Raw genomic sequence first — 11,533 nt, 5'->3', positions numbered from 1 at the left:
ATTCAATTTAATATTTTAAAAATCTTGAACTAGCGGGAATATCGTGATTCATTCCATATATGGATATGGTGTGAAAATCACTAATGCTTCCCCACAACTTTAACCAGTAGTTATTTGCCAACTCACATTGACCTCCATTTTCTTATGGACGCCATTGATTCCGTAAACAACCCACCTTGTTCAACATGTTGAGGTTATCACATGTATCCCAAATAACCCCATCCTTTTCCACAGGTTGAAGTTATCTAATGTAGTTTTTCGTAGCAACCTGAAAGTAGTATGAGAGATGGCAGAGCAAGGCAATAGATGATTGCTCTAGCATCGGCACCAAAATGGAGAATCACTAGGAAGAAGATCACTCATTCACTCTGGCATTATTTAACTACGTTGCGTCACCCCTTGAATCGCCGTGCTCTGAACTTGATTGCTCAGAAGTCAGAAGGGACCCGATTTGTTTACTCTCTCGTTTGGCATTGCAAAGACGTACGTCTTGCATTTGTAAAAGAAACGATGTTATTTATGATTTGATTAATTAATGGGCACTATGTGCATAACCTAAACCCTAAAATTAAATCTACTGATAATAATGATGATGAAGCCAGCGAGGAAACGCAAGCAAAGTCTGAAGAATGGTGAATCCAAACAGAAAATCATTTTATTTGTGATGTGATGACCTATTAAACTGTTCTGTACATATTTAATACCCCATATTTCTTCTCAACCAAACAGGACAAACAAATTCTACGAGATTTGTAAAGACTCTAGCAATCAGGTATGTATATATCTGAAATTTCCAATCAACCTGTTCTGAAATGGAAAATTTTTAATTCTTGTTTCATGTATTGAACCCAGCCTTCAAGGGTGTAGGTAGCTTTTCAAGGCAAGCAAAGCTGCTCAATGACATCATTATTATACTGTTTCTTAGCAGGATGCAGCTCGATCTCATAAAGCTTTGGCCAGAGTTTTCCAGTAACTAGAAGAAAACAAAAAACAAAAAAAAAAGCTTCAATATATATGTAAATGGTCATGCAAAATGGATAGATCACACGCATAAGCTGTATAAAACAGGGGAGTTAATGATATTCTGTTGGCCAAATCTAGTTCAAACTTACCAAAAATCCGATTATTGTTGCTATCCCAAGCAATGCCATTTAAAACATCAATACCCTAAACACAGTGAAATTTTGAAATACATGAGTTAGGCTGCTATGGGGTAAGCATTGATGAATTGATGTAACCATTTGGTGATAAAATTAAAATAAGTAGAAAGCCTAGCCTAAAGTGTATAATTTTTCCTCTCCCTGTCTATTATCTTGAAAGAAAGTATGCAGAGACTTCCTTGTACCACAAGCAGCATTAAAAAAATATTTCTGATTAAATGCTTACATTGTAACCGGCTGCTATTAATCCTTGCCTGCAAAAGGGAACAAACAAACAGCACAAAGATCTAATTAGTAATTATTTGATTAGAGACAAAACTTAGCCAAATAAACAGGAAAACTATACCTTAAAGTCTGAAGAAGAATCCATCCAAGTATTGTACCATTATTAGGTGAGATTCGTACAATGCAGTCAGTCTACACAGGGAGAAAGTAGACTTCAGGAAGTAATCTCAAGTCAACAGCTAATCTTTTCTTCTCCAGATATACAAATCATCATGCAAAGACAACCACTAAGCAAACAAACCAAGTTCCAGACAATAATGAAATCCCAACAAAATTAATTACAAATTCCACGCTACATGAACCCCAAACATAAAGTCTGAAAATTACAAAACCATACCTGCCAAACATTTGCCCATATTTCACCATTTATATATTCCAATTCATTCAGGTAGCGTACACTCTGACCATTAAATTTGATGAAGTGTTTTCTTATGACTGCAACATATTGTAACGAAGAGAATGCAGTTATTAAAAGAGGGTAAATAATGAAGGGTACCAATATTTACTGCTAGAAAATGACACTCATATCTACTCGTGAAATGCTCCAACAATACCAAAGTCGAAAACTGTAAATGGAGGGGAATTTAGAATCAATACTGAAAGTGTGTGCAAAAGAAACCTTTTAGTGTCTGGGGATCCATCTGATACAGTGTTGAAGTCCCATCACTTCCATATAAGATTTTGCCATCAGTGGCCAGTCCCCAACCATCATCCATCTCATGTGTAAATTGCTCTGACTGCAGTGAGTATTACACAGTAAAACCATTATGAACACAGAAATAACATAATGCAAGCATTTAATGCAGTTTAGTTCAAATTAATAAGCAAGTAAAATGTGATTGGATAATGAGATGGCAAAGAATGATGTAAGCCATTTGTAATGAGATACAAACACAATGATGATTTTTATTGTATCATACACAAAAAGTCAGTGTTAACATCCAGAGAAACGTGGAAAGGAAAGAAAAAACAAAAAAACAAGAGGCAACATTGCTCAAGATGACATTTGGACAAGCAAGAGCAAGAACAAAGGTCAATTAGGAAGCTACTGACCCTGATTAAGTCAGTGAAAGTAGATACCTGATAGGAGTTGTATTAAAATTCATGACAGCGTATATTAGATAGGCTGAGAATTCAATGTAATAATAGTACAGAAATGGGCTACCCAAAACATAGTCCAGAAACACTTTAGGTTCAATACCTATGTTGTAAAATGAAAAAAAGGAAAAAAAAAAAAATCCTCCAAGCAGATAAGTGACTTCCCAAGAGTGATATTTGTACAGAAATGGAATACTTAATAAAAATGTATTATAACACTAAACCATGCATGCTCAGATGCTCACAATATACTTATTTCAGATCATGATATACAAATTAAACAACCAAAACAAAGAGGGTGGTGTAGAAACTGGAAGCACAAACTTTCTTCAAATTTTTTCTGTCATATATGAAACCAATTTTCGTCAACCAAGTTACTTGGAACAGCCTACAAAAAGACAAGAGAACCATTACATTAGGCTTACATACACGCAAAAAGTCATATGTAAAATCCAAAAATGCAGAGACTATATGAACAAATACCATGCTAATTATCAAGCAGAAAATCAAAGTAGATGAAGAGTATAAACATCAATTCAATGCATATAAGGCACAACAATCTACTAAGTATGAATAAAATACCCAACTGAAAAAATGATCTTTAAGTACATTAAACTTCAGAAATATTCAAAAACCAATTTGGAGGCAGAAGGATGTTCTTAAATAATAGGGAGAAACATGGCTGGAAGAAGAGGAAGAAAAAGGAGAAAGGAGCTCATTGTTTTGGATAAACACAAGTGCCAAAGTGTAACAGCAGAATTCCTTCAAACAAACCTTTCACCAAGAAGAGTTAAACCCTCTCCAAAATATGAATCAGCCATCTGCTGAAGAATTTGAACCTGTACATATAAAAAAACCCAATAAACAAATAAACTCTGAATTGGAAAATATGGTTTGTTTCAGTTTAAGATCCAGGATTTATTAAATATTTTTCACTTGGATTTAATCGAACTGCTCTTTAAAGTTCTTAACCAATCTTAGTTAACAGAACACGGCACATCTAGTAATGTTTTTGGTAGCATACTGTAATGTTTTTGGTAGCATACTGTATCCCTTTATAACTAGCTTTCAAATAAATATAACTCCATTTTTTGTTACAATTCTCAATAAATCTTATTGTATACAAGTTTCACTTCCAAAGTACTAATATTTGTTGATTTCATGATGCAAATGGATGACCAAACGAGTGTCGACAAGCTTGTATGAAAATCGAAAGACAAGGATCTATTCTGTACCTTTCCAGTCCGAAGAGCCACTTTCCGAACCGATGACTGAACCAGTGAGAAGAAATAGGAGGTTAGGTAATAATTTACACATATCACTCAAATTCAACCATAAACAAAACTAAAGGCACCAGGCAGAACAATGCAACGTAATCTATAAAACTGCTAATCCATAATTCCACCACGAGCAACAATGTATATGTATAGCAAAAAACTCACGTGCCGGTAAAGACCAGTAGACTCAAATAAGGTATCATTTCCTGCATAAACAAGGCCCTGAAAAGCAAATAACCAAATATTTTCAATTCAAAAAATTGTGGGCAAAACTAAAAGAAGGAAAACAATTCCTCCGTTAGGGATTTACCTGAGTGAAGGCGTTGGGATCGTGAGGGAATTCATTGACTACATAGCCGTAAGAGTGAAAGGAGTGATTAACGGACGATAACTTGTTCCAAGTGTTTGACGAAACTCCCAAAACAACAATTACACAAACAAGCAAAATAATCGATATTACAAAGAAGATTCTTCTGAGATACAAGTGCTTGGAAAAGGCCATCGAGGCGGCCGACTTGGAGCTAGATCGCTTGCTGTTAGTCTTCTTCTTAAACGATTTGGAGGCCATGGCAGTTCATTGGATCGAGCCCTGAAAATCGGAATGTTTTGCGGGTTCCCAATTTGTTAAGAGAGTGGCGGAGGAACTCGTTGTAGAGAGCGGACGGAGGCGGCTGCAGCTGCACGGTTGATTCTTTGAGATTATGCCAAAGTTGCGCAGTTGCTGTATGGTCAACTAACGTTGGTTCACTTGAGATCCTATGTGTGTGAACCAGGTAGTTGAATCACTCAATCTGGACAGAATCTCACCAATAATTTTGCACCGCGTTGCATCAGACAATTTCCTTCCTATTTTGCCTTTTCTTTTTTTCATTTTCAAAGTATTTTCCCTAAAAAATATCTTACAGAACGGAGCTGTACTATACTACTATAAAAAAAATTTATAAACCGAAAAAAGAAAATACACTAATTAGTTATTGCTTTTCTGTTTTAAGATTTAGGATGGCATTTTTTAATGAGATATATTGGAACATTAATACTAACTTTTATTGACACCCATTAAATAAAAAAAAATTAAGTATATACTTTGTAAGGGAAAACACAATAAAAGTTTGTACGAAACAATAAATAAATAAATTTAATAAGTAGTATAAACAAAAACAATAAAAGTACGACTTGCGGATAACTATGTGAAGGATTCTCATTTTATGCTATAATCAGCCTGGCAAACTTGTCGATGCGGGGAAAAAACGGTTTTAAGGTGTTGCGTTAGCTCAGGAATCGAGATAGAGTAAGGAAAGGCTTGATCCTTTTTTATTTTTGGAAACAAAGATTCTGGCTAATAAATTTTGATTTCAAATGATATAAGAATTAATTTTAAATTTATCTTTTCATCTAAGTAACTGAAATTCTCTTTTCAATCAAAATATAATAAACCATTAAATTAATTATACTTATAATTGAAAAGTAATATTTTTATAAGTACTTTACAATCACTAAATTAATTTTGAAATCTAAATCTTTTTCTCACAAATCTCTTTTCTTAAAACACAACAACAATTAATAAATTTTACTTATATAATAAAATTTTTCACTAATGTGTAATATTATTAAGATATATTATTTTGTATTTTCTTCTCATACGTGCACATACATATAAATAATATAACAATCCGTAAAGTTTAATATTTTTAAAAAATTCAACAATATAGTTTCGCATATATACAATTCTACTCTTATTCACATTTAAAACATTGTACAAGTAAATATTTTTCAACACGCTTGTAAATGTAAATATACGTGATTACGAGTTAACAGCACACCCTGATATGTTACAAGGAATTTCAAATATTATGATTATATTATATATATATATTAGCAATAATAATAAGGATTTCCCACCAATATCCTCTCTCTCATCGTGTATAATAATCAGGATAATAATTATAATGTGATTTTGAATAAATCATGTCATTCATCGAAATATTTTTTGAACCAAGAAAAATTGATTCAATGTATACATAATTATTTATCTTGTTTAAGAAATGTATAAGTTTATAACCCAATAAGTTGCAACCGACGAGGGAACAAAGTCTGACTACTTCTAGTGGGGGAGGGAAAGGGGTGGATAAGACTGTTGATACAAATTTAGTTATTGATGAATTTGAAAACATAAAAACATATCGAGTACAACTTATGATACTTAATATAAAATTTTAATATTAATTTTTTATTTTTTATTTATTTATATTAGTGAATTTTAAAAATTATATTTAAATTGTTATTGAAATTTCATGTAATAATTTAATTTTATTCAAAAAGTGATTAATTTTTTATTTTAAATCGAATATTGACTTGATCTATGACTTTATATGATTACAAAATTATGAATCTACCACTTCTAATTATATTTGTAGACATGTGTCTTAGTAAAATGATAAGCACACAAATCTTAATTAATAATATTTAATGTCATGTCATTTGTCATATGACAATGACATAATCAAAATGTCATATTAACTTGCTATGTGGCAGATGATGTGGTATAAAAATACCACATATTAACAAAAGTTAATCAAATTTAAAGAAAAATGGCTTATTTGACATAAAATTAAAATAAAAATTTTTATTTAAACGTAATAAAAAAATTGAATTTACTTTTTTGACGTAATTCAGGGACTTATTTAAGTATTTAGCTTTTCTTTTTCTTATTAAACAAAAGATTAAGACTTTGAATGTCAAATCACAAGCAAGGAAATAGGGGATTTAATATGTTCTATCTTCCCAAAAGAAAAATTCAATTATCTCTCATTATTATATCACAGTCTCATACTCATGAATTTTACATTGATTGTATACAATAGTGAAATTGTGTATTTAAGTATTCATATTATCTTCAACTTGTGAGGTACCTTTTATGAAACAAACTAGTAAGGCTTAATGAGTTGAAACAAACAATATCTCAAGTTGGTATAAAATATGATAATTATTATGTATCTAAGGCAATTCTAAGGTATTAGCAACATAATGTAATTAAAAAAAAAGGAAAAACTCTTGGGTATTAGAAAAAGATGTCACTATGTCAGAGTGACGGAGAATCGTGAGATTAGATATTTAAGTGTTCATATAGCTTTTTATGAGATAAAATCTTTAAGTTAACAAAATTAAATCGAAGTCAAAACATATAATATTTTATAGATTAGTGTAAAGATTAGAAAACCAAATTATCTAATTAATGTTGTGTACCTATTTAAAACTTTGAAGTAGCCATTACTCCCAATGAAACAATAAAAAATTTATGTTTAAAGCTAAGTCTTCCTCTTTGCACTTCTCATTTATGACGCCTCCCAATGGTTAGAGATACCATGCGTTAAAAGGGAAGAGGAGGCTTAATTAGATACATAGTAAAATAAACCTTAACAAAAGCCTTGGGTTAGGACCTATACAACCGTTAAACAACATTGATCTAATTAGACACACAAAGCTCATCATTCTGATCACTTTAATATTAATTAGGCTCTTATGTTTTATCTCATAATAAAACTAAATCATCAATTTGTTTTATTAAATTAAAATTATCAATTAATAATAAGCCACATAATAAAAAATTTTAACATCCATATAATCTTTATTTTATGAAAGTATTCACATCATTTTTAATTTATTAAATACTTTTTGTGAGATAAAATCATAAAATTTAACAAGATTAAACCGAAGTTAAAATAGACAATTTGTTACGTATTAGTGTAAATCATAACACATTGCATAACTCGTATATTTGTTTTGCTTACAATTATTATTCTTAGCACGAGTGTACCGTGCGAGGACTTGGTCAGCCTAGACGGTTACCTGATTGGAACATTCCAGATTGTCATAGCTGGTCGAATGTTCTGGAATCCCAAATCAAATGACGCAATTCCTAAACCCCGCCTTCCGCCACGCCTCAGATTCAAAGAAATTACATACTAAACGACACCGTTGACACTGTTGACTCGCAAAATAAACAAAATAACCGAGCCAATTCCTAGAACAATCCAGAACCCCACTCTTCTATATTTTTTCTCGCTAACTTGATGGAGAAGAAGGGACCAGAAGGCCGCTTTACTATAAAAACTTTCAGGTGTAATTTCTCATATTCATATTGTTCATTCTCTTTAAGCAAAGTATCAGTTGATCAAATCTCTACTTTTCTTTTCTCTCCCTTTCCCTTCGCTTTCTCTGTTTGGCTTCGTTGGTGTGCGAGGAAATGGCGGACGTGCAGATGGCTGATGCAGAGACCTTTGCCTTCCAGGCCGAGATCAACCAACTTTTGAGTTTGATCATCAACACTTTTTACAGTAACAAGGAGATTTTCCTTCGTGAGCTTGTTAGCAATGCATCTGATGTACGTATTCTTCGTCTCTCTTCTTATCCAGTTAATTAATTTTCATGCTTATGTTCTTATATATGTTGTAATGGTTTGTTTGGTTGGAAGGAAACTCTATACGCTGAGTTTTTCTCGATAGATTGCATTCTGAATGTTTAGAAAGAAAATTTCCTAGTAGGCCTATTGCTTTGTTCTTTAACGATTCCCTATTACTGGTGTATAATTGTCTTTTGTACTAAAGGACAAATTTATTTATCGAATATTTTCTTATTGAGAATTTTCAGAATCAATATTACGTGAGATGCGTTTTTTTTTTCTTATTTGGAAGTGTGAAAAGTTCAATGTACGTCTATGTATGTGGATTAAGAATTATGATCCTTGGATGAGGCTTGATGGTCGTGATTATGGATCTTGGTACAGGCATTGGACAAAATTCGATTTGAGAGCCTGACTGATAAGAGCAAGCTCGATGCTCAACCAGAGCTTTTCATTAGGCTTGTACCAGACAAGGTTAACAAGACCCTCTCCATTGTTGACAGTGGTATCGGCATGACCAAAGCAGGTGACGTCGATACGTATTCTCCTTTTATTTTTGATTCAATTGAGGTTATATTCTGAAATAATGTTTCGTTTGTTTCGTAATTATACTGCCAGTGATTTTTCATTTGACCCGTAATTAGCTGTTTGTATGCAGATTTGGTGAACAACTTGGGTACGATCGCAAGGTCTGGAACCAAGGAGTTCATGGAGGCATTGCAGGCTGGAGCTGATGTGAGCATGATTGGTCAATTCGGTGTTGGGTTCTACTCTGCCTACCTTGTCGCTGAGAAAGTTATAGTGACCTCAAAACACAATGATGACGAGCAGTACATTTGGGAGTCCCAAGCTGGTGGCTCCTTCACTGTCACCAGGGATGTGAATGGAGAGCCACTTGGTAGGGGTACTAAGATGACCCTTTACCTCAAGGAGGATCAGGTAAATATTATTGCCCATTAGAAGTTTACAAGTTCAATGTTTGGACTTTGTAAGTTTTACTAAGTGTGGATTCTATATACAGCTGGAGTACTTGGAGGAGAGGACGATCAAGGACCTTGTGAAGAAGCACTCTGAGTTCATTAGCTATCCAATTTATCTCTGGACTGAGAAGACAACTGAGAAAGAGATTAGTGATGACGAAGATGATGAACCCAAGAAAGAGGAGGAAGGAGACATTGAGGATGTTGACGAGGAGAAGGAGACTAAATCAAAAAAGAAGAAGATTAAGGAGGTGTCTCATGAGTGGCAACTCATTAACAAGCAGAAGCCAATCTGGTTGCGTAAGCCAGAGGAGATAACCAAGGAGGAGTATGCCTCTTTCTACAAGAGCTTGACTAATGATTGGGAGGACCACCTGGCTGTCAAGCACTTTTCTGTTGAAGGTCAGCTTGAGTTCAAGGCTATTTTGTTTGTTCCGAAGAGGGCTCCATTTGATCTCTTTGACACTAGGAAGAAGATGAACAACATCAAGCTCTATGTTAGGAGGGTGTTCATTATGGACAACTGCGAGGAGCTTATCCCCGAGTACCTGGGATTCGTGAAAGGTGTTGTTGACTCTGATGACTTGCCACTCAACATTTCTCGTGAGACGCTACAACAGAACAAGATTTTGAAAGTGATTAGGAAGAACCTTGTCAAGAAGTGCATTGAGATGTTCAGTGAGATTGCTGAGAACAAGGAGGACTACAACAAGTTCTATGAAGCTTTTTCAAAGAACCTGAAGTTGGGTATTCATGAAGATAGCCAAAACAGGGCTAAGCTGGCTGACCTTCTCCGATACCACTCAACCAAGAGTGGTGATGAATTGACAAGCTTGAAGGACTACGTCACCAGAATGAAGGAGGGCCAGAAAGACATTTATTACATCATTGGTGAGAGCAAGAAGGCAGTGGAGAACTCGCCATTCTTGGAGAAACTCAAGAAGAAGGGATATGAAGTTCTTTTCATGGTTGACGCCATTGATGAATATGCTGTTGGACAGATGAAGGAATATGATGGTAAGAAACTTGTATCAGTCACAAAGGAAGGTTTGAAGCTTGAAGATGAGAGCGAGGAAGAGAAAAAGAAAAAGGAGGAGACAAAGAAGTCTTTTGAGGATCTCTGCAAGACTATGAAGGATATCTTGGGAGACAAGGTGGAGAAGGTTGTTGTCTCTGACAGGATTGTGGACTCTCCTTGTTGTCTGGTTACTGGAGAGTATGGCTGGAGCGCTAACATGGAAAGGATCATGAAAGCCCAGGCCCTGAGGGAGAGCAGCGTGAGCTCTTACATGTCTAGCAAGAAGACTATGGAGATCAACCCTGACAATGGAATCATGGAAGAGCTAAGGAAGAGAGCTGAGGCCGATAAGAATGATAAGTCGGTGAAGGATCTTGTGCTGTTGCTCTTTGAGACTGCTCTCTTGACCTCTGGGTTCAGCCTTGATGATCCAAACACATTCGGGGCACGTATCCACAGAATGCTCAAGCTGGGTCTGAGCATCGATGAGGATGAGACCGGTCGTGACGATGCTGACATGCCTGCACTGGAGGAGTGTGATGCCGAAGCAAGCAAGATGGAGGAAGTAGATTAATTTTTCTGTTTTCTTCAAAATTTGGGTAATGTTGTTGGTTGGGTGGTGGATATAGACGTCTTTTCCCGTTATGATAAATCTTTATATCGAGGGGTCTGGTCTGGTCTGGTCCGGGGTAGCATTATCCTCGTATTATATTTTTCTTTCAAGTATAAAACACGTCTACCCGTTTCTTGTTTGGTTATATCGAAGGGTTCTTCACATCTGTTTTCTATTAAAACCGACAAGTTTGCCGAGCATATTTAATTTCAAAAATGTTAAGTTTGCCGAGAATATTTAATTTCAAAAATGTTCTCTTATCCTGGGGCATGAGGATGGTAACCTTGCCTGCAGAATTAAGACAAATAATTCGACATGTAATCCTTTGATCATATTCAAAGTTAAACAAAACTAAATCAAACCTGAACCTGAGTAAAATTACCACTACTACAAATTAAAATGGTAATATAAAATAAACCCAACTGAAATTGGAAGTCCTGCACCGACCTAACCAAAACATTGACTCGAGGCCTGATTTAAGATCAGCCTGCCACCATTGCCTCTTAGCAACTTATCTGTTTCTGGAGACGAGGCTATTAAACAACTGTAACTGGCATGGTTAAGTGTAACAGTTTTCAGTATTTCTCAATTCATATGACATCTTCAAAATACAATTCCGTTTTACTCAGTAACGCAGGCATCAATTTCCAATAGCTTTTATTGGGACAAGCAAATTTGTTATAAAGATTAACTATGATGTTCC

The 11,533-nt window shown here is 34.6% G+C and overlaps 2 protein-coding genes across 2 annotated transcripts; one reads left to right on the top strand and one right to left on the bottom strand.

The window, feature by feature from the left end:
* Nucleotides 1-630: 630 nt before the first annotated feature.
* Nucleotides 631-4,695, bottom strand: QC (glutaminyl cyclase). Its single transcript, XM_021421026.1, has 11 exons — nucleotides 4,131-4,695; nucleotides 3,986-4,042; nucleotides 3,779-3,814; nucleotides 3,318-3,382; nucleotides 2,868-2,931; nucleotides 2,065-2,182; nucleotides 1,783-1,880; nucleotides 1,507-1,577; nucleotides 1,387-1,414; nucleotides 1,113-1,167; nucleotides 631-973 (listed from the first exon to the last, which is right to left on the bottom strand). The coding sequence occupies exons 1-11, from the start codon at nucleotides 4,386-4,388 to the stop codon at nucleotides 876-878; spliced, it is 948 nt and encodes a 315-aa protein (XP_021276701.1). The 5' UTR covers nucleotides 4,389-4,695; the 3' UTR covers nucleotides 631-875.
* A 3,185-nt stretch (nucleotides 4,696-7,880) lies between these two features.
* On the top strand, nucleotides 7,881-10,975 carry HSP90.1 (heat shock-like protein). The gene is made up of 4 exons (XM_021418475.2): nucleotides 7,881-8,201; nucleotides 8,604-8,745; nucleotides 8,878-9,158; nucleotides 9,241-10,975. The coding sequence occupies exons 1-4, from the start codon at nucleotides 8,064-8,066 to the stop codon at nucleotides 10,789-10,791; spliced, it is 2,112 nt and encodes a 703-aa protein (XP_021274150.1). The 5' UTR covers nucleotides 7,881-8,063; the 3' UTR covers nucleotides 10,792-10,975.
* The last annotated feature ends 558 nt before the right edge of the window (nucleotides 10,976-11,533 follow it).

This window comes from Theobroma umbraticum, unplaced genomic scaffold, assembly GCF_002168275.2.
Source record: "Theobroma umbraticum cultivar Fairchild unplaced genomic scaffold, ASM216827v3 scaffold_30.0, whole genome shotgun sequence".
In the NCBI taxonomy this organism is placed as follows: Eukaryota; Viridiplantae; Streptophyta; class Magnoliopsida; order Malvales; family Malvaceae; genus Theobroma; species Theobroma umbraticum.
The sequence above is the reverse complement of the archived record's forward strand: the minus strand, read 5'-3'. Positions and strand labels throughout refer to the sequence as shown.

Coding starts and splice junctions, on each gene's coding strand:
- QC (XM_021421026.1), bottom strand. CDS start 4,388: ATGGCCTCCAAATCGTTTAAGAAGAAGACTAACAGCAAGCGATCTAGC. Junction 1,415..1,506: donor ATTCTTCTTCAGACTTTAAG/GTATAGTTTTCC, acceptor TCCCTTTTGCAG/GCAAGGATTAATAGCAGCCG. Junction 974..1,112: donor CAACAATAATCGGATTTTTG/GTAAGTTTGAAC, acceptor GTTTTCTTCTAG/TTACTGGAAAACTCTGGCCA.
- HSP90.1 (XM_021418475.2), top strand. CDS start 8,064: ATGGCGGACGTGCAGATGGCTGATGCAGAGACCTTTGCCTTCCAGGCC. Junction 8,202..8,603: donor TTGTTAGCAATGCATCTGAT/GTACGTATTCTT, acceptor ATCTTGGTACAG/GCATTGGACAAAATTCGATT. Junction 8,746..8,877: donor TATCGGCATGACCAAAGCAG/GTGACGTCGATA, acceptor GTTTGTATGCAG/ATTTGGTGAACAACTTGGGT.